The 23,011-nt window shown below is 40.0% G+C and overlaps 1 protein-coding gene across 1 annotated transcript in view; it reads left to right on the top strand.

The window, feature by feature from the left end:
* The window catches only part of LOC121941413 (transcription initiation factor TFIID subunit 4), a 44,588-nt gene that overhangs the window by 7,956 nt on the left and 13,621 nt on the right, over positions 1-23,011 (top strand). The window contains exons 8-14 of the mRNA XM_088077270.1: positions 7,612-7,761; positions 9,013-9,145; positions 11,893-11,977; positions 12,093-12,253; positions 13,035-13,165; positions 22,428-22,553; positions 22,820-22,876. Coding sequence (XP_087933396.1) covers positions 7,612-7,761; positions 9,013-9,145; positions 11,893-11,977; positions 12,093-12,253; positions 13,035-13,165; positions 22,428-22,553; positions 22,820-22,876 — 843 coding nt within the window. The remainder of the gene's footprint in view (positions 1-7,611; positions 7,762-9,012; positions 9,146-11,892; positions 11,978-12,092; positions 12,254-13,034; positions 13,166-22,427; positions 22,554-22,819; positions 22,877-23,011) is intronic.

Here is a 23,011-nt window from a genome sequence, read left to right as displayed (position 1 = left end):
ACAACACACTTAATCCACACACATTATCCTTACCTTCTCTGGTGACTGCACTTCCTGGAAAGTCTGACAATGTCAGTTCTGTAAGTTGAACCGCAAATTTGTAGACTTTTAAGTAAAGATGTCTCTGGGACTGATTTGGATAATTTTTAAATGGATCATTATTGGCTAAAATTAAGCAGATTAAATCCTGATCCTTTTTGCTGAATTGTTGTGTGTTTAGTCCAGCTCAGCCTGCTGGTGTTGCAGTCAGCTGCCCTCTTTAATGACTGCCAGGCTGGAAGCATTTCACTGCACAAGAGTGAAAATTAGTTTCTGCATGTGAAAAATTATTTTGTTGATTGACTGCTCTGACACCCTGGTTAGAAAATACAGTGTTTCCTCTGTATATATTTACCTGCGGCGCTGGTGATTAATCACAATAATATTGAAATTCTGCAATCAGTTGCTATTTATTATCATTTTACAGCCCAAGTTATCACTCTAAAACCTCTTGAACTTATTGGATACAATTGTTATGTAGATAACATGTTTCTTTGTTCTACTTGTTAACAGTCATCTTTTTTTTTCACAATACTGATTGATGTACTGGATGAGAAATATTACATCTCCCCCACATCAAGGAGTGATGGTGACAGCATTTAGGGGATGGGAAGTATTTCATTTACCATTATTTGTCATCTACAACTGTACAAATCCGTGTCTTAAGCCATTTTCATTTTAGCAGATCCTCTATGTATCTTTTAGTGATGCAAAATAAAACTCCCTCTCCCTTAGTCACTACTTAAGCAAAGAGCTATGTACAAAACATTCAGTTAGCAGCTTGACATTTTTAGCTGGCTCTGATACTCACTTTCACCTTTTAAAATGACTGATATAGTTGGCGGCAGTTCATATCAATTCAATTCAATTTGATTTTATTTATAAAGCCCACTATCACAAAACACAGTGTTCCTCAGAGCGCTTTACAGCATACAACATCCCTCTGTCCTTAGACTCAAACATCACCTAAGGAAAAACTTACCCCAAAAACCCCTGTAACGGGGGAAAAAAATGGAAGAAACCTCAGGAAGAGCGGCTGAGGAGGGATCCCTCTTCCAGGACGGACAGACGTGCAATTGATGTCGTAAATAACAATTAAATTGCAAATGATGAAAAAGAAAGATAAAAGAGAGAGGGGGAGAGATGCACAGCAATAATGTTAACAATAGCATGTGATATTACAATAGTGATAGGTGTAAAATTACTAAACCATCAGCTGTCACTTATTGATATTAAAGAAGTATTTCACTGCTGGCAAGATTGTCTTTTCATAAAACTGCTCTTTCTGGACACTCTGGAGCCAACTTCAAACATTTCAAGAGGGGATGATAAAAAGTCACAATAGAATTTATTCACCATGAGATACTGAGGGACATCTGTCTCCAGGAAGAAGCTAAAGCTGATATGAACGAGCTCTCCAGTGATTTCTCACAAAAAAAAATGGGCGGCAATGATGGCAAACAAACAGAGAAAGATGGAAAAGTCACTCTGCGATGTTTCTGATAATACTGCAGCGTTACACAAGAAACACAGAAATGCACAGATCTCGAAAACAGAGGCCGCAGACACAACCTACATAGTTTTTGAGCCGCAGAGGGCATTGAAGCAAGGACCCCGAGTTTCATTGCAGATGAGATTTCTTTCCGAAGTGCTCGGTGATGAAAACTTCACTCACTGGTCATGATAGACCAGCTACGCAGGAGTCTGGCCCAAAGTCACAGAGAGGGGAACCATGATGGGGGGAACTCTCAAGCCATGATGTCGGAACAAGGGCGGCTTGCTCTAACAAAGGCTGTACACATCTTTCCGGACATGAGCCCAGAGGTCAACTGCAAGCTTCATTTAACCAGGTGAAGGCCAAGCTGCGGAGTGCTGGAATCCCCTACTGGACGTTTAATCCTGCGAGGGTGACGATAACTGTGGACTGACGGCTCCAGGCATTATTCAACAAGCAACAAGATACTGAGAGATTCATAAAACCACCATCCTGGCCACACCTGATGACAAGTAACAAGTTAACATGTAACCGTAAGTCACTTCCTAAACAGTTTTCCATGAAATCACTCTTTACTGTAGGAATGAGTGTAGACCACCTCAGAGAACTGTATCCCCTGGCTGGGATGTGACCTACAGATGAAACTGATTGACAGGACTGATGTGAGTCAGGTTGGTTCACTTTATTCACGTTTATTTGTTTTGTCCTTATGTAAAATATAACTGAAAAACTAACCTGTGTTTCTGACAGCATATGTAAAAACATTAGTTTACACACCTTTTTAATTATTTCTGCACATATGCAAAAATGATAATGGCGGGTTTTTAAATTTTGAACTTCAGGATACTTTAAGGACTTTTTCTTTTAACATTTTCTCTTCTTGTAATAAGCCATGTATCTTTCTCATTATTACAAGGTCAGACAAAAATGAGGACTGCTATGTTTAATGGGGCTGGTCTAGAAACATCAGATAAAGTCATAAACATTGGAATTTAGTGGTAAGTCAAGCGTCTATTTGCCTCTCAGAGTTATGGTGGATAACAAAGATTTTTGTGAAGTGTTTTTTCTTTTCTTTCTACAGATGTGTATATTGTTTGGGGAAAGGTAGAGAGGGGTTGGTTTTAGTTCTGAGGGGGTAGTTCTTTTTTTAATTCTTTGTTTAGTATACATATATATATGAGAATCACTGCACTTTTGACTTGACTATCTCACAGTGTTACAATGGCTAATTAGGATAACTCCTAGGACAATGCAACAAAATCTGATTCAGTTTATGTCATGGAATTGTAAAGGACTGAATGGAGCCGTAAAGTGAGGCAATGTCTTATCTCGAAAGAAAGAACAGATATTGCATTCTTACAAGAAACGAATTTGAGAGCCCAGTATCACAATAGACTGTTTTGGAAATGGATGGGGCACATATTTCATGAAAGCAGAAGCACAGCAATATTAACTAAAAAACAATACCTTGCATAGTTTCTAAAGTTATTTCAGACCTGAGGGTAGGATACATTGTAATGACAGGGAAACTTCAGAATAAGCTATTACATTAGCTAATTATCTACGCTCCCATTGTTGATGATGAGCAATTTCTATCATCTTTTCTCACTGCATTACCGAATATGGACTCCCATCAACTAATAATAGGTGGAGACTTTAACTTGGTGCTTGATCCAAACCTTTATAGGTCATCTAATAGACATGCAGCTCTATCCAAATCAGCAAAAAATATTTAATTTCTTGAAACATATAGAATAGTAGATCCATGGAGAACCTTGTTTCCCAGCACACGACAGTATTCTCATTTCTCACTAGTTCATCACTCTTATCTAATAAACTTTTCTTAGTAAATTTCTTTCCATCAATAAAACATTTGAATATGGAACAATAGTATTGTCTGACCACAGCCCACTAACTCTTCAATTGGCCCTTGGACAAAGGTATACTTTAAGGACATTGCGATTTGATAACTTAACTAAGGGACAAAAAAGTTGAAGAGTTAAAAAGCCACAGAAATCTGTATTTATCAGCGATACTGCAGATATGACAAGATCTTCACTATGGGAGGCACTTAAGGCCCATGCCCCGAGGGCAGATACTTTCCTCATAGTAACTTAGTTAATAAGCAATAGAAAGAGAAACTCAACTTATGGATGACTAGCGAGCTAGACCAACAGTACTTGGCATCCCCTTCACCAGACTTACATAAAAGAAAACTGTCTCTTGAAACCGAACTTAGTCTATTATATACAGCTCTAACTTAAGCAAAACATATATATATATATATATTTATTTATTTTTTGGAAGATTTTTTGTTGTTGCGTTTTTGCCTTTACTGAGACAGGACAGCTTAAGTGTGAAAGGAGGAGAGAGAGAGGGGATAACGCAGCAAAGGGCCGAGGCCAGAACCGAACCCACTGTAGTAAGGGCATAGCTTCTATACATGGGGTGTCCGCTCTACCAACTGAGCCACTGGGTGCCCCAAAACATAAATATTTTTAACAAGGTGAAAAAGTTGGCAAGGTCTTAGCACACCATGGGAAATCCATCATTGCTAGATTTTTTTTTTTTTTTTAAGAACTGGATATTTCAGCGATCAGGAATGAGAATAAAGAACTGTTAGGAAATACCCATAACCAAAGCAGAAATAGAACAAGCATACAAAATATGCAGAATTCCAAAGCCCCAGGCCCAGACAGCTACACTTCTGAGTTCTATAAGGCTTTCAGTTGTCAGATATCACTACTTCTACTAGATATGTTTAATGAAGCACAAGGCTAAAAGCTGTCTCCCACAAACCTTTTATAAAGCAAGCATCTCCCTCATCCATAAGACAGATAGTATCCATGTTCATACAGACCAGTGAGCTTACTTCATGTTGATAATAGAATATTAGCTAAAATTCCAATGTGCTTGGGGAACATTCTTCCAGCAGTAATATTTCAAAGCCAGACAGGATTCATCAAAGATAGGCTGCTGTTTTCTAACAGTCAGAGATTGCTGAGTAATTGTCACATGCAGCATGTTAACACTCAGCACCCTGAGATACTTATCTTTTAAATTTATTTCCTTTATCAAATTATTATATGCCCAACCTCTGGCCTCAGTACATGCTAGTTATCACCACTGCTGTTTGCACTTGCATCTCCAGCCATTTCTATGCATAAAGCAAAAGACTACATAGGAATTAAAAAGAGAGGGACTATATGTAGAAGATTTATTATTATATATCTCAAACCCCTTGAAATCAGTGCCAGTTATAATGTCAGTTTTGAAGAGATTCGGAGTAGTATAAGGATATAAGTGTAACCTCTCTAAAAGTACAATATTTCCAATCAGTCTGAAAGTGCAACAGTGCAGTGATACTTTTAACTTCTTATCATTTGCAGTTTCAAAACATTTTAAATACTTTGGGATGAATATCACTCAAAAGTTGTCTTATTTTAACAACACTTTTCAAAGTTATACAGTAGAACAGTACAGAATTTTGATGGGCAAACCTACCTATTTCATTAGCAGGACGAATTAATATTCTAAAAATGAATATTTTGCAGAAATTTCTATTTCTATTTTGTTGCATTCCTATTCCCATTATGAGGCTTTTTATAAGAAAATGCAGTCTGCAATATCTCAGTTTATTTGGAAAAAGAATTAAGAACACCTTCTTATAAAGACCCGGGACACTGGAAGGCATGGGATCGCTTTGCTTTCGGCTTTATTACTGGTCTTGCAGTATTTGTTCCATGTCATTTTAGTTTCGTACCCAATGGTGGAGTGGTCAAGTATGTAAAACCAAAGTTGCTTCCCTTCTTCACTACCAGCAATGATCTACTCGGCTCTATGCACTCCTAAACTAAAGGTTAACTAATCCAGTTGTCTCACATTCAATTAAAATGTAGTCCCTGATAAAGACACACTTTGGCTGCCGGAAATGTTCAGTATTAGCTATGCTGATTGAAAGACAATCATATTTTACTCCATCACTCTGACGGCATTTCATCAGTGCTACCTCAAAGGTGTACATTCCTTACAAGACTTATTATGTTCTCCACATTCCAGTAACAACAATAAAAAAATGATATGCCTAGCACTTTTTTTTTTTTTTTAGATTTTTGCAAGTTCTGAGCTTTGTTAAAAGAACATTTCCATCCTTTCCCAATGAGCCACCTGACTCCACAATGGATACACTATTTTTATCCGACCCTTAAAGGAGCTATATCTAAAATCCATAACAAACTTAGGCAAATAAAACATCACAGTCACTCTGGACCATCTAAGAGAGGGCTGGCAGGAGGACCTAGGAGTGGAAATCAGGGAAGAACAGGATTTCCAAGATGTTTCCCACAGTAAACCTATCTTGTATTGAGTGTTGACAGGCACCAGCTTCAGTAGGACATGAGCTGCAAAAGGATTGCTTGTTATTAGTTATTATTAGTTCTACAGATGAGATTTGAACTAGACCGCATTCTAGCATTGTTTGTAGTCAGAGCAGCTACGATGGAGCTAACAAGTAGTCAATACAACATGATAGGCTTTATGACATTGTTGGCACTAAGACTGATTTTATTGAACAGAAAAATCCACAAGCCCACATAATTTTATTGAAAAATGTGATGAAATGCCTAGATTTAGAAAAAAAAATCAATTGAGAGGAAATGTAAATGTGTTGTACCTGACTTCATAACCAATTTTAAGAAGATAAACCCATGACTCATTATTGATAACACTGTGGTACCTACAGTGACGTCTCCTTTTATTTTATTTTTATTTTTCCTTTTATCTGTCTTTTGTTTTTATTCTAAATTTATTTCACTTTTTTATTCATTTATTTACTTTTTCTTTTACTATGTGTGTATATATGTATGTGCACTTGCTCTTTGCACTTAATGTACAGGTGAATTTGCTCAGAAAGAGATTCTGTATATGTATTTTGAATCTCCCCTAATAAACAGAAGTAGTAGTAAGTGTCGGTGACGTAGAAAGATGCAAATACTTTTTTAATCCGCGCTACATGGTCAGAGGAAACAGAAAAATTTGGCTTTTGCTCAAGAGATTGAAATCCTACAACAACCAGGGTGTACAGCGTCTCACCAGAGCAATACATGCTCCTGCTGGTAGGTGACTTAATGCAAACTCGTGCTATTGACACAAAGGTGGCCGGCTAGTAACAAATAATCTTGTTTTCCAGTTAAAGCAAAAGACAAGTTTCAGAAAAATTTGAGGTGAGAAATAGACAACTCAGTTTCAGAATCTTTGTTCATATTTGATCAGTGCTGCTTTGTTTCACTATTTGATTTCCATTTTTCAGCCTCTTGTCACTGCAGGAAGCAGTATGACACCCATTTTTTATTTACAAACTCTCGCTATTACAGCTAAACAGGGCAATGACATGTTTCTGAAGAAATCGGCAGTGCTGTACATTATCTTAATTTATTTTTGATCAGCGCTTTTACCATTTGATCTGAGTTTGAGAGAGAGGGGCGAGTTTGTCCCTTGATGCACTTCTCTACTCTTTTTGTCTGTGGTGGCGACATGGGTGAGTAGCAATAAAATGCAGAACTACAGTCTGTAGTTTGGTTAACAGCCTGAGAGCCAGAAAAAGGTCATCCAGCTAAGACTGCTAGGAAGAGAGCAGGGAGATCTGGGTGCTGGTTAGATGGAGGAAAGTTTACCATATTTCATCTAGACACACTATCCACACTGTTATGATACAAAACTGTTTGAAATTGGCGAAGTATCCCTTTGATTTCAAGACTAGGTTTATAATAGGCCAAGCTGAAATCAGGCTGTAGTCAGGTTTATCTGTTCTCGGCAGAGCGTCTCTGCTAAAGATTGTTTCTGAGGTAAAAGAAGTTGGTGTTGAATCAGGACCTTGAGTATTTGGATCAAGTCGCTTATGGAAAATAAGGTGGGCAGAAATCAGAAGGCTCCTCCTGTTATTTTACTGTGCCAGATCCATATTCAATCAGCATCAGAGGCCTTGGATTGGATATTTAGTCAGTGCATCTCTGTGTTGTATTCTTTGACCAAAGCAAATTAATCATACGTCGTCATCGTCTTTTTGTCATGGCTACCAGAAAAGTCTCCCTGCAGTGCGTCGGCTGACTGCAGACTCCCAGTTATTCATCCAACAGGCCTCAGCTTCTACCTGCAATTCCAACACTCTTGTTTCCTCTGTGAAGCAGTCCAGCACAGACACAGGACAAAATCTCAACACCGGCCAGCAGGTAAACAAATGTTGTCTTCTTATCTAATGTGGTGTGTAAGTGTTATTTTGGGGTTGGTTGTTTGAATTGGAGAAACCTGTTTTCTACAGGTTGACTTTTCCTGAAGAATGCAGATTTTGTGCCATGCATATGAAGGACAACATCTTTAGACAGAGAAAGTAACAGTGGAGCAACTGGATGAAAGGAGAAATCGCAGCGTATCTCAAGGCAGTGTGTATTGCATCATAAGAGAAAAAAAAGGGAGTAGGGTTTGGTATTTGTTTTTTTCCAGCACAAATTGACAGCCAACATTTTTGTTATTGCAAAGGCAAATTCTAACTTAAAATTGAACATTAAGTACATCTTAACAATTTTTTTAACAGAATACAAAACACTTAACAAAGAAACGCTATTAAAAAGTTAAAGATGTTGACCGTTGGTATGGAATACCAAAGGTCAAGGTCACACTGACCTTGCATTCATCTCATTCATGTGAAAGCAATAATTTCTTCAAAGCTGGCAAAGTTTCAAGTGGACTCAAGGTTGAACTGATTAGATTTCAGTGGTCAAAGGTCAAGTTCACAGTGACCTTGCACTTGTCTCATTCTCGTGAATGCAGTATCTCAAGTTGGCCTTGAGGGAGTTTGCTCAAATCTGGCACAAACGTCCACTTGGTCTCAAGAATGCACTAATGATGTAGGGCGCCAGGTAGCTCACTGGGTAAAGTGGGCGCCCCATGTACAAAGGCAGTGTTCTTGCTGCAGCGGTCATGGGTTTGTTTCCAGGTCGTAGCCCTTTGCTCCTCTCTCGCACCCTTTCCCACTTAAATTCTGTCTTGTCAAAGAAAGGCATTAACGCCAAAGAATAAATTAATATCAGAATCTGGTGGTCAAAGGTCAAGGTCACAGTGACTGCTCACTAGCTTTGGGCTAACCTTCTTCTCTTTAATCAGCAGATGGTAAGCAAGAGGCCTGCAAAGCTAGAACTCTTTGCAAATGACTGATCACCCATTCTTTCAACACTTGACATTACTGCTGCACAGTTGCAGATACAGGACTTTAAAAATGAGGAGCTCAGTCCAGCAGGAGTTCTGTCTCTTTTACAACAGCAGCTCTGAACACTCTGCCCTGTTAACACTTCTGTGAGAATCGATGAATGCATGCATGTAGGGTTTTGTGTACTGTCTCTATCTGTATGTTTCTGTGTTGTACTTTTTGTCACAAAAGTCTTCCTCTGGGACAATAAATCTTAATGATTGCCCTTAAAATGCAGGTTATCCAGCAACCTCGAGGAGTGACTCTGAGACCCGGGTCGACGACATTCACCCGGTCCAGAAATTACAGCTCTAGGAGCAGCAGACCTACCCCGAAACACACAGTGGTCCAGTCAGGAAAACACCTCACAGGTAAGAGTTAACCCCTTGAAAATGGCTTGATTTCTTTAAAAAAAAATTACTAAAAGAAATTAGTAAAAGGTTACAAGAAAATTTCTGGAAAGTAAGTTTTTTTAAAAAAGAAAGAAGAGTAGGACTCCACCAGGGCTGCCCTTTGTCACCGATTCTGTTCATAATTTTTATTGACAGAATTTCTATGCGCAGCCAGGGTGTTGAGGGGGTCTGGTTTGGTGACCTCAGGATTGAGTCCCTGCTTTTTGCAGATGATGTGGTCATCAAAATTGAAATCCTGTGAACGTGCCTGAAGCATGCTACAGTCTGCTGTTTGTTAACGTAACAGCTTAATGTCGTTTTTTTTCTGAGTTTTCCATACTCCATGCTTAGTGGACTTTTGATGGGGTTCTAGTTATTAAACTGACCAGAGTTGGAAGAAGTTTAGTAAAGTATTGTGTGCTGGTGAGCCAGTCTTGTTTGTAAGTGCTTGAATTTAGTGCTCTGTGATGCTCACATTCATCCCTGAGTGTTGGCATACTCAGTATTCACAACATTCTTCACGTTTGTCATGCAAAGCTAATTATTTTATTAAGTTACTCAATCCAAAATGCATCCAAAAACTTCCCCTTTATAAAGAATTCAACTGCAAAACAAAATCAACTTCTGTGTGCACAGTACACCATCTGGCTGCTGCAATGTGCCCTCACTGTTGATTTCTTCACAATATGGCAAGCAGGAACCCAGGACCTCTCTTCAGGACCATAACCCTCCCAGTCCACAAGGTACTGGAGACCTCTACCCCGTCAATGAGAGAGAATCAGGTGATGCACAGCATACACTGGACCGCCATGGACCATTTCTGGAGGGGGAGGTGGTGGTGCCTCAGGGACCAAGGGACTGTGGTGGACTGGCTTAATCTTGGACACATGGAAGGTTGGGTGAACTGGACCACCATTGGATTGGTGACTTTCTGGATAGTGAAAGGCCTGATGAACTTAAGTGCCATCTTTTTGGATTCCACTCGGAGAGGTAAGTCTCGGATGGAGAGTTGGTGAGGAAGGGGCCACAAGTCTCTCAATCACCATCGTAACACTCTGGGGTTCCCACCCGTGGCTCAGGAGCATCTCTGGGCAGACACGAGGCTGGTACAGGTGCAGGAGCAGGAGCCAATGCTTCAAAAGAGGGGGCAAATCCAGCGAATGGAGAGAGCTGGGAAAGTTGGGCTGCTAGCTGTTGCATCTGTCCGGCTAACGCCGTTAGTGCTCGTCCCTGAGCCTCAGCAGCCTGTCTGGCTTCAGCAGCAGACTGTCTGGCTTCATCAGCATACGCAGTCATCATGGCCTCATGTTGCTGCAGGACGCCCTCAATTGACTCGAGGCGACTAAGTGGTGTGCAATTGTGTACTGGGTCCATAGCTGGCCAGATTGTGCTGTAACAGGTGTGGAGTGAACCCAATTGCAGCACAACTGAACCAGGCTTGTTGAATTAACAGTCTTTATTCAGCAGGTTAATGCAGGAAAACAGCTAACCACAAGATGCATCAGAGTAGAGCAGGCGGGTATGGCAGGATTCCGTACGCAGGCCCCCGCGTGGCAGGTTACCACGAGACCAACGGGGCAGGCAGGGAATGTGTGGGACTCATGAGCAGCTAATTGTCTAAAAGTTCACAAAAGACTCAACGAGTGTGGTGGAGGGGAAATAGCACAAACTCACTGCAGATTAAAGTTTTCCTGGAAAGTGGTTCAGATGAGGGCTGGGAGTGGATCTGGACCTTGAGATGGAGTTGGCGAGGCTGACGGCACCAGAGGAGAGGAGCTGGCAAGGTGAAGCTGACACAATGGGTCTTTGGGCTGAGCAGGAACGGACTGAGTCCCAACCAGCCACAGACAGACAAGGAACAGAAAGAAGGCAGGCAAAACTCGTAGTTGGGGACAGAAGGCTGGTGGATTAACCGGGGCTGTGACGTGAAGCAAAGGTCAGAGGTGAGTCGGGTCGATACCAGGTAAGCAGTCCGGGAACAAATGCTGGAGAGTCAGGCATGAGAGCGAAGACAATCTGGCAAAGAGTGTTCTGCAAAGAGTTCCTCGACATCTGACATCTCCCCCATAGAACGGTCCTCAACATCCTGGACAGGTGGGGGCAAGATGCGGGTCCCTTGACAAGCAGACTCATTGGCTGGCTGGTTGGGGTGTTGCCGATGAAAGTTGGCCACGAGATTGGGGTCCACAATATGGCGAGCAGGAACCCAGGATCTCTCTTCAGGACCGTAACCCTCCCAGTCCACAAGGTACTGGAGACCTCTACCCCGCCAACGAGAGAGAATCAAATGTATGAAAATCAAATTTTGGTAATTTTGAATGAAATCAACATTATAGAAGATAAAAATTGCAATTCTCATGGGATTTACTCTCCTTTTTCCCATTCTTCGTGAAAATCACTTTGAGATGTAGTTTTCACCTGCTATTAACATGCAATCTGTATCCAGATATCTGACTCAAGAAGAACACGTCAGTGTACTGTAGGTATGAATGCACAAAGAATACATTGCAATTGCAGCACTATAAGATCAGTCTGTCTCCATGAAATCAACCTGCTAAGTTGAAGAGAACTGCAATTCAATGCCAATGTAGGCAGAATAGCAATATCAAGACTGCTTATTAACACAGTTTGTTCTACAGACTGAACTCCATCCACAGTGTCAAACACACACTCTGCTAAACGAAATGCCACTCTCCCAGTAACTTAATATGTTTTTCTTTGTGAAGGTACTTTTTCAATAAAGCAGCCTTTTAGTCAGGATCCACCTCATTCCACCAAATGTACATTCAAGGACAGTTCAGGATCGTACAGGTAATACATACAGCAGATATCTTTAGACTCTTATTTAAGTTCAAAGTTGGCTGACCTGCGCAAATCAGAGGTTTGTGTGTGTGTGTGTGTTTGTGTGTGTGTGTGTGTTTCCCAGAGAAGATGATGACATTAATGATGTCGCCTCTATGGCTGGAGTCAACCTCAGGGAGGAGAATGCACAGATCTTGACCACCGTGGTTGGCTCTGTGGTGCAGTCCTGCCATGATCAGCTGTTCCTCTCACCTAACCCAGTGCTCAGCCGAATCCTAAACACAGGTACAAGAGCCAGACTGAGGCACAGCTCGGCCAACATGACTACACTCAACATTTCATTTTACATTTTGACCATGAAACACTCATTACATCAGTTAGACTGCAGGGGATTCTTTCATACCAGTATTGTAACGTTACACACCCAAATGCACTCTATCTGTCTGTCTGCCTGCCTGTCTTGTTATCTATCTATTGCTCTATCACTCTATTGCTCTATTGCTCTGCCTATCTACTATAGGGATTACTTTTGTAAAAAGATGTGCAAATGCTTCATTTAAAAGATGCCCCTGCATTTAATGGATTCATTAGCCACAACAAGACAATTAATTATTATTAGAATCTTTTGAAAATGAACCCTTTGAAATCTGAAACAACAGGGTAAAACGGCAATGAGCAACTTGGTCATAAATGAAACACAGATTATTATGTTACAAAATTATTATCCTTTTAAGCACTTTCCCTAGGTTTTTTAACTTTCAAATCAGAGTTATGAGTGAGTGTGTGTATTTTTAATTAATATTTAGGTAATTTTTATGTACTAATTTCTTGCTACTTTTGGGTCATTTCCTCTTTCATCACTCACTGCCTTCTTAATGTGTTTTGGAAAGACATCAAGCCAGTTTGCTCAGGTTTCAAAGGGTTAAATGTGGTTGTATGATTTTTGTCATGTTTCTACCACCATTTACCATTTACCATTTACCACCATTCCAGCTCAACAAGCTTTACTGTGTCTTTGACTCTTGTTGTGATACTGCTGCCAGGAGTTTTGTGTCCCCTGTGTTAGGACAGGCATTTGGAGTGACGGATGTTGGTCCAGAGGTGGTAGCTCTGGTTTCTCATGCCACAGAGGCGTGTCTCCGTGGGCTGCTGGAGAAGCTGACTGTGATGTCGGAACAGCGCAAAGCAGCCCCGAAGGTACTGTAGTCTGACCCTGACCCAAAGCAGCCACACTGATCAACTTCCATATTGCATGTGGAGTTATTTATATTTAATAACCAAGAAACACCAAGAAATATGTCAGAACAATCATACGCAGGCAGTGCATTGCTGCAACAATGAAAAAAATCACTCACTCGCTCACTTTGTTGTTAGGAGAAACTGAATAACAAGCTGTTTTTCATATTACTATGACATATTTCCTTGCTATTACTAGATATTCATGTATTCGGTTCAGATTTGCTTATAACATATCACCATCTTGTTAAATCACAAAACATTCTCACTATTTCACAAAATCAATATATCTTATTCAATCCAACATTTCTTGTTATACCATCATAAGGTAGTAGGTTGTTCTAATGCAAATGTTATGAATAGTTTGTGGTCATGGTTGCAGTAATGTATTGCTGCAATGTCATACTCCCAGTATGTCTGTTCCATAGTTAAAGTCCTTGGTGGCAGCTGGCAGACTGTAGTGATCATCATATTAACATTGTCACTGTGAGCATATTACTAGGTAGACATTGACAATTAGCTAAAGGCCATTGTCTAAAGATGTAACTCATAGGAAATCCTTGTTATCAATGCAAAAATCTAGAGACAAGTGAAAATATGTGCAATATATCAAATAAAAATGAAAGAGCAGTGCAGTTTTTAGAAGCGTAAGATTGTGCAGAATTGTGCAAAAATTATTCAAGGAATGAGCAGTGTTTGGAACGACAGCTCTATTATACTAACTAGTTTTCTGTAAATGACTATCAGCTAATGTTACAAATCAACCAGCGGCATCAGCAATACATCATCCAGAGTAGGCTGTCATCACCACGCCCCTGCGTTCTGCATAGACGGCAACACTGTACACTGAGGAGATTGTAACATGTCTCCCAAATTGTACTGAATTCTGCTGAAGACTTGCTGTGTTGTGAGTTGCACCAACAATAAATCCAAAGACGCTGGCCTTCGATTTGTTTTCCTGCATGTCATCAAAAAAATGGAAGATAGCAACTTGGGTTTTGAGTCCAAGCCATGGACCAGCATTGCGTCATTGAAAACTACTCGTCCTCTTCAGGACAATGAAACACGTTGTCACAAAAGGACGGAAAATGCAGAGAAGCTGTTTTTTAGCAGGTTAACTAAGGCAGTCACACTGATGTTTGAGGCACATAATAAACCTGAATACTTCAGTGTGTGACTGCCAAATGATGTTGGTGACAGTTGCTACTGATGTTATCTGACATTAGCTAGAATAGAATAGAATATAGAATATTCCTTTATTGATCCCCCATTGGGGGAAATTCCAAATGTTACAGCAGCATGAAAAAAGAAAAGTGAAATGTAACAAAGAAAATAACAACAAATAACAATAAATAAGTAATAAAATAAGTATGTACATAGAGGAAATAAGGTATGTACACATAATAATAATTAAGTAATAGAATAGTATGTACAGTAATAGAATAGTATGTATGTAGCTAGAATGGGAGACTGCTGCAGTAACGTGACAGTCATACACAGTGTCACCTTCAACTAAATCTCATCTTAGATCAAACAACCATCCATCTATCCATCCCTTGTCTGCTTATCCGAGCCAGGTTGTGGGGCAAGACATCCCTCTCCCCAGCAACACCTTGCACCTTGTTTTAGGGAACTCTGAGGCGTTCCCAGACCAGATGAGATTAATAATCCCTCCAGCCTGTTCTGGCTTTGCCCCAGGGCCTCCTACCAGTTTACGTACCCAGAACACCTCGAACAGAAGGCATCCTGATCAGATGCCTGAAGAATCTCAGCTCGCCCCCTTTTAATGCAAAGTAACAGCAGCTTTTCTCCAAGCTCCTCCTGGATGTCTGTGCTCCTCACCCTATCTTTAAGGCTGAGCTGACACCCACCAGAAGGAACTCACTTTGGCTGTTTGTATCCATAATCTCATTCTTTTGGTCACTACCCAAAGCTCATGACCATAGTGAGGGTTGGAACAGTAAATCAAAAGCCAGGGACACGGGAAGTCAGTCAGACTTGGGGATGCGGATAGATCATATAATGGCAACATATTAAATGCTTGTGCTCCTATTTTCCACTAATTTGAAAGGTCAACATTTTACGCCAGTTTTTTTTTTAACTCATTTTTTATTTTTTCATCAACAACAATACAATATGCAGATGTTCCATTTTTCTGCTGTACAGTGGTCCCTTGTTTATCGCGGGAGTTACGTTCTAAAAATAACCCGCAATAGGCGAAATCCGCAAAGTAGTCAGCTTTATTTTTTACAATAATGCAATAATACAATTTACAATTTTTTGTTTTTTTTGTTTTTTTTATAGGTGTTTTAAGGCTGTAAATTTGGCAAGGTGAACGCATTCTGTATTGTACAGGAGACACGGCACGGAGGAGATTGATTGACAATGGTCTACAGTCCCTTAGCCAATCAGGACGCAGAACACAATGCACTGTAAAAAAAAAAAAAGCATGCAAAATTGCACTAAAAAAAATCTGCGAAACTGCGAGGCTGCGAAAGGTGAACCGTGTTATAGTGAGGGACCACTGTATAGGCATTTATAACATTCAGCTGTTAAGCCAATAAAAGAGAGAGGAAAGAAAAGAAAATGAAATAATAACTACATAAATAAAATTATAAGGTAAGTTAAATTAAAAAAAATAAAATAAAATAATACAGAAATAAAGATAGACACCACCTCCAAGACATATCCATATAAATACATATATACACATATGTAAATATATGTAATCATACAAAAAGACATGGGCAAATGAAAATCATAAAGTGATAAAAATCAATAAAAATAAATGAAAATAAATATTGATTATAGCTCTTCTTCACTTAGAGGTATCACCTGCCAAAATTTAGCTGCAAAATCAAGTCCCAGGAGAAAAGGTACATGGCACAGACAGTGGTTCTTTGCACAGTTGAAATGTCTCTCACTATTGCAACAATAAAGTCATTACAGGTCTCCATCTAGTTGTAAAAGTGTCTTTTTGGAGCCTTAATAGGTATTTAATTCGCTCCATGCGATAGATGTCCCAGACTTTTTGGATCCAGATATTGATTGTAGGTGGGAGGGTCTGGTTTCAACCATCTTATAGTAAAACACTTCAGGGCTGCTGTAAGTAATATATTTAACAGATATTTCTTGGCTCTTCCATTCAGGCCATTGGGTGTTACACCTAGAAGCGCCACTGTGGGGTCTTGTGAAATTCCCTTTTGGAAAACCACTTTCAGTGCATCAAATAATTCTCTCCAGAACACACTGAGCTTAGGACATGACCAGAATATATGAGTGTGGTTAGCAACATGCGCTCCACATTTCCTCCAGCAGGAGCTGGGATGTGTTTGTCCTATTTTGGATGTTGCTGTGAAGTTCTAAAAAAATCTAATAATCATTTTCCATTTGAACTCTCTTTGAACCTGTAACCAAATGCAGTTCAGTACAAACTTCTTTCCAGGTGTCCTTCGATATGACCATATTTGTTTCTGCCTCCCATCTCTGCCTCACCCTCAGTAAGTTATTTTATGCCAGTTTTAGAACATTTTACACTACAATGGACTGCAAATATGAACACCAAAATGCGGACACTTCACACATGAAATGCAAGCAGGTTTTTTCCTAATCAGAAGGCAAGTCATGGTAGATTGACACGCAGCTGGGTGACAAAGCACTTGAAGTAGCGTGCACTGCACACAGCATCATGTAACAGATGCAGAGTTAGCAGAGATTAAACAAATTAAAACTGAATACAAGAATAATCGTATGCTTCTAACAGTCAGCGCTAGTGACAATTTACAATTTTGTGACAGAATGAGGTGAATACACAGCAACCATCCATCCGAAAATATTAACGAGTAGACCTATAGATCTGAACTTTTCTCTCTCTCTCTTTCTCACACACACACTCTCTCTCACACACATGCGCGCGCGCACACACACGCACGCGTGCGCGCGCACACACACACACACACACACACTAACAAAATGGGAAGAACAGCTGCACAGTTTGGCCTACTTCAAATACGAAAACTAAATATACAAAAGCCTATTCATACTAACAAGCCATTTACCAGACAGCAAGCGTCCGAAAACACAAACTGAATTAATTAAATGAACACAAAAGCCCAAAACACAACTTTCAGCATTACAGAGATGATAGATCCTCTTCTTGCTCTCATTTGAGGCAAAGCATCGCACAACCAAATCTGACAGGAACAAAAATGAATGTAACTTACTAAATGATAGGCTATAATCATCATAAAAATAAAATTTATTGATTTAATCATGCAATTGCCTCAGAAAGGCTGCATCATGGCTTGTGTTTCAACAACCCTACACATAACAAAAACATCTGTCAGTGGTGCTGAAATGTTTCAGCAAAAGACATTGAAGCACTAAGACAGTGAAGTCAGGCCTGCCAGCCGGCAGCAGCATATATTATTTGTGACCGACCGACCAAGACCAAACAAGTTATCTATTTGTCTATTTCAAAAGCTCTGCATTTCTTCTCAGCTCCATCTTTACCATGACAGTCTGGTGTAGTGCCGTACGTATCACTCTGGACGGCGCACCAAATCACCTGTCCATCTTGTGCTCCATTTTACCGTCACTGGTGAACACAACAGCTTACTATTAACAGGTTGTTTCAGACACACTTAGCCTAACGATGCAGTGATTCAGTGAAACGTAAAAATGTCTGGATAAGCAGTATCCAGCCACTGCAATGGGTGTAGCTGTGGATGTCTAGCTGTATGTAAGCTACGCTGCATGGATCTGGTGTAGGCTACTTTGTCACACTGGCTGATGAAGTAATTTGCAAACAGCAAGCCGACCAATTTACCAGCCAGCAGCCCCTAGAGTCTGAATGACATATTTGATATCGTCTACTCAAAGGTTTTCCCTATATTAGGTAGCTAGCAATTCTTCCTCGTTAGCCAGCAAGCTATTGTTAAAACCACAATATCAAGATATTTTTCACTTTTCACAGTATCCTCAGTCTTTCGTGTGATACTGTTTGGTCCAGAAAATGTTTAAGCAATATTAAATGATTTTATTCCAATTCAAGTTAACAGAGTGCCAAACTGGAATTAGTGTGCTCAGCCAGCAGTTGTCTCCAGTGTGCTTGCTCTATGGGCTTAATGATGCCTAACCAGTGTCGATCATTTGGCTAGTTTTATACACAGCAGTTGAACATTTTTGTATTCATGTACCACTGAGCAACTTATAGGAATGAACAGGGTCCCACCTCAAATGCTGTATTAGGGTCTCCTAATAAATCCATGCTTTTTTCCCCTTAGATTTTTTTTCTGCAAGCGGCATTGAATATGATCTTTTTTTTTTTTTTCAATTAGACCAAAATTGAGACAAAAATTAGCTAGCTAGCACAGCCGGTGGCCCCTGTGCCCCTCTCCCAACTGCTAGGACACAACTTGAGCAGGGAGAGAGCAGACAGCAGCTTTAGAGACCTCAGCTACAGTAACATCTCTAATCAAGCCAGTGCTAGAGGTCACTGCTGTCATTTTGGTTCGTGCATGTTCAGCATTGCAAAGTGCATAAGGGCTGAGTGAAGTAGAAAATTAATTTAGAGGGTGTAGTGATTAATAAAGTTCTGTCAAGTAATCACATCACATCACTGGTCTCAGAGTTCTGCAACTGCTACGCCAATCACAGTGAAGCATGACAACAACAGTTGAACATGTTGAAAGATGCTTTTCTAGAAAGTTATAATACAAAGCATGATAAGTAGGTTAGCAAGCAGAGGCATTCAGATCCTTTACTTAACTAAAAGTACTAATACCATACTGTGAAAAATTGAAAATTTTATATAAGTAAAAGTAAGCAAGCAAAAAACAAGCAATCAAAGCACCCCAAAAACTAAAATTTGAGAAAAAAGAGATAAATAACTCCTAAAAACCTCAAAACTATTAAGTACTACTAAACTATTTAAAAACTATAAAAAATAAACAAAATGTATATTTTTTTTTAAAAAAAGGAGAAGAAAAAAGGCCCACAAAACTCAGATTTACTAAAAATGAATAAATAATAAAGGCTTAAATGCTTTTCAAAGTAGTTGTTAATTAATTTTCTGTTAGTTTCTTGATTGACTAATAAACTTATCATTGTAACTGTATTTATGCGAATGTATTTAATTTCTAAATGAATTTTCTAAATGTATTTAAATTCTAAAAGGAAAGAGAGAGAGGGGAGGAGAAGGGGAGAGAGAGGGAGAGAGACACAGCAATAATAGAAACAGATGCATGTCATTTTACAATAACGATAGGTGTGAAATTATTAATTGCACTCTATGATGATGTTGAGGGTGATGATAAGAATCTCATGCATATGTTGATAGGGAGGTGTCCAAAGGCAAGATCACAGCATCGGCGCAACCAGGACCAGACCACGATCAGGGTGAGCGGGGGGCACAGTATCAGTACAGCCACAGCACGAGCACAACCCACAACCAAAGGCAGGGTCACAGCATCAGCACAGCTATCGCCACGGTCAGGCACAACCAAAGTTACGGCCAGGATCCGGGAAAACTAGGAAACAAGGGAGCAGGAATGCTCCTGAGTGGCAATGGGATTAGCGTAGTGCAGTTCAACAGACCCAGGCTCCGAAATCGCGAGCCCCAGGTAGTGAGAGTACCACATGGCTATCACAGATGTAAGGCTAAGCTAAACTACTGAGGCTAAGCTAAGCTTGCAAACAGCAATGCAGTAAACAGACATGCATGATTTTCTGATGGCGGCGTTGAGAGAAAGAAAAGGAGCTCAGCATATCATAGGAGGTCCCCCAGCAGGTTAAACCTATGTCAGCCTGACTATGGGCTGGTCCAGTCAACCCAAGCCAGCCCTAATTATAAGCTTTATCAAAGAGGAAGGTCTTAAGTCTACCCTTAAAAGTTGAAACGGTGTCTGCCTCCCTGACTGAAACTGGAAGATGGTTCCATAGCAGAGGAGCGTGGTAGCTGAAGGCTCTGGTTCCTATCCTACTTTTGGAAACTTTGGGAACCACAAGTAACCCTGCATTTTCAGAGCGCAGTGATCTTGAGGGTTGGTAAGGAACTATGAACTGTGACAGATAGGATGGAGCCTGACCATTTAGAGCTTTGTAAGTAAGGAGGAGGATTTTAAATTCAGTCCTGGATTTCACAGGGAGCCAGTGCAAAGAAGCTAAAACAGGAGAAATATGATCCCTTTTCTTGCTTCCCGTTAAAACACGAGCAGCAGCGTTCTGCACCAGTTGGAAAGACCTAAGAGATTTGTAGGGGCAACCAAATAATAGGGAGTTACAGTAATCCAGCCTAAAGGTGACAAATGCATGTACTAATTTTTCAGCATCTGTTTGGGAGAGGATATGTCTAATTTTTGCGATGTTACACAAGTGAAAGAAAGCCGTCCTTGAAGTTTGTTTTATGTGGGAGGCAAAAGATAAATCTTGATCAAATAAAACTCCGAGGTTCCTTACAGTAGTGCTAGAGGCCAAGGTAACGCCACCTGGAGAAATTAAATTGTTGGAAAAGGAGCTTCTGAGGTGTTTTGGGCCAAGAACAATAACTTCAGTTTTGTCTGAATTCAACATCAGGAAATTACGGCTCATCCAGGCTTTTACATCCTTAAGACATGTTTGAAGTCTAGATAGGTGATCAGTTTCATCTGGTTTCATAGATAGATATAATTGCGTATCGTCAGCATAACAATGGAAATTTATATAGTGTTTTCTTATTATGTTGCCTGGAGGAAGCATATATAAAGTAAAAAGGATTGGTCCAAGCACAGAACCCTGTGGCACTCTGAAGCAGACCTTAGTATGTGTGGAGGGTTGATCGTTGATGTGAACAAATTGGGAATGATCCGATAAGTGTGACTTTAACCAGGCTAGTGCCATTCATTTAAGGCCAGTTAAGTTTTCCAGTCTGTGCAGTAAGATTTGATGGTCAATGGTGTCAAATGTGGTACTGAGATCTAATAGGATTAAAATAGAGACCAGACCTGTGTCAGAAGTGATAAATAAGTCATTAATTTTTGCAAGTGCCGTCTCTGTAATATGATGAACTCTGAAGCCTGACTGAAAGTCCTCAAATAAACTATTATCTTGGAGAAAGTCACAGAGTTGATGAGCAACCACTCTCTCAAGGATTTTAGAAATAAAGGGGAGATTAGATATCAGTCTATAGTTAGCTAAAATCTCAGGATCAAGGCTGAGCTTCTTTAAAAGAGGTTTAATGACAGCCACTTTAAAGGACTGTGGTGCATAGCCTGTTAGTAAAGATGCATTAATTATATCTAATAAAGAGTTGTCTAATAAGGGCAAAACTTCCTTAAGGAGCTTAGTTGGGATGGGGTCTAGCAGGCATGTTGATGGCTTAGACGCAGAAATCAAAGTGTAGAGTCGATGAAGGTCAATGGGGGAGAAATGGTCCAAATAAATTTCAGGCCTTGCTGCCATATCCAGGCTATCTGTGTCCGGGGTCAGGTCAGGTAAGGGCAAGAGGCGATGGATTTTATCTTGAATAGTTCGAATTTTATCGTTAAAGAAAGTCATAAAGTCGTCACTGCTTAGGGCCGAAGGAATACAAGGCTCTATGGAGCTGTGAAAAGAAAATCCTCATGTTAAGTACAAGTACCCCAGCTATGTACTTAAGTTTTGTTGTTGAATAAATGCACTTAGTTACATTCCACTGCTGTTAGCATGTCATTGAGCTCTTGACCACTCGTAAAATGTTCTTCTACTTAAGAGAAGAGCAAAACTAAGAAAACATGGGTTAAAACAAAAAGAACAAATCTTTGTTATGAGTTTGAACACATCTTCTGGCTCTGAAAGTGTGTCCCTATTTTCATTAGTATTTTGTTATTGTGTCATTAGTATTTTGTTACTGCTGTGCATTTGAAGTATATTATATCAGTTTACTCTTCTTGATAAAATCAGAAAAATAGAAGCAGGGGGATGTTTGATCAGAAACAGAAGTGGTTCTGAGATGTATTTTCCCACCAAAAAGTCTAACATCCATTTTTCACCACACCAACAACTCTTCTTTGTGCTGCCTTAGAATGAAGCTCTCTCCTTTGCAGCATGCGATCTGTTCTGAGCACCAAAATATAGAGAGTTTTAAGATTTAGAATATACGAAATGTTGACAAATTAGGGCTTTTATCTTGTGTGTGTGTGTGTGTGTGTGTGTGTGTGTGTGTGTGTGTGTGTGTGTGTGTGTGTGTGTGTTTGTATGGCAACAGGAGGATCTGTGGCATGTCAAAGTAAGTGATGTACGCTCCCAGCTTCACATTATGGAGGAAGTGGAGAGTTTAAAGAAGAAGAGAAAAGAAGAAGAGGAGAGAGAGAGACTGCTGCGTCTGGCCAGAGTAAGCTGTTCTAGGCCAGAAAGTAAAACGGCCCTTGTTTGACTTAAACCACCATTTTTCTCTATTAGGAAAAAAGACATTTAATGCACTCAGATTAAAACCAAATAGAGTATATTTTGTGATATGACGTTTACCTTTAAAAGGGTTATAGTTTTTTGTATAAATTTCAGTGCCAGTTTAGGTCACACCAGCATTTTAGCTGAAACCACTGTGACTCCTCCTTCCTATCTTAATGTAAATTCTGCTCTGTCTGTCTGTGATCACAGAGTCGCTCACATACTGAGGATCCACAGCATCAGCAGCTCAAGCAAAGAGCCAAACAGGTGTGTGTGTGTGTGTGTGTGTGTGTGTGTGTGTGTGTGTGTGCATGTGTGTGTGTGTGTGTGTGTGTGTGTGTGTGTGTGTGTGTATATATATACATGCGCGCGCGCGCGTGCATATGTGTGTCTGTCTGTTTT

The sequence above is a fragment of the Plectropomus leopardus genome, chromosome 5, assembly GCF_026936395.1.
Source record: "Plectropomus leopardus strain MGB_pleo_1.0 chromosome 5, ASM2693639v1, whole genome shotgun sequence".
NCBI lineage: Eukaryota > Metazoa > Chordata > Actinopteri > Perciformes > Serranidae > Plectropomus > Plectropomus leopardus.
The sequence above is the reverse complement of the archived record's forward strand: the minus strand, read 5'-3'. Positions and strand labels throughout refer to the sequence as shown.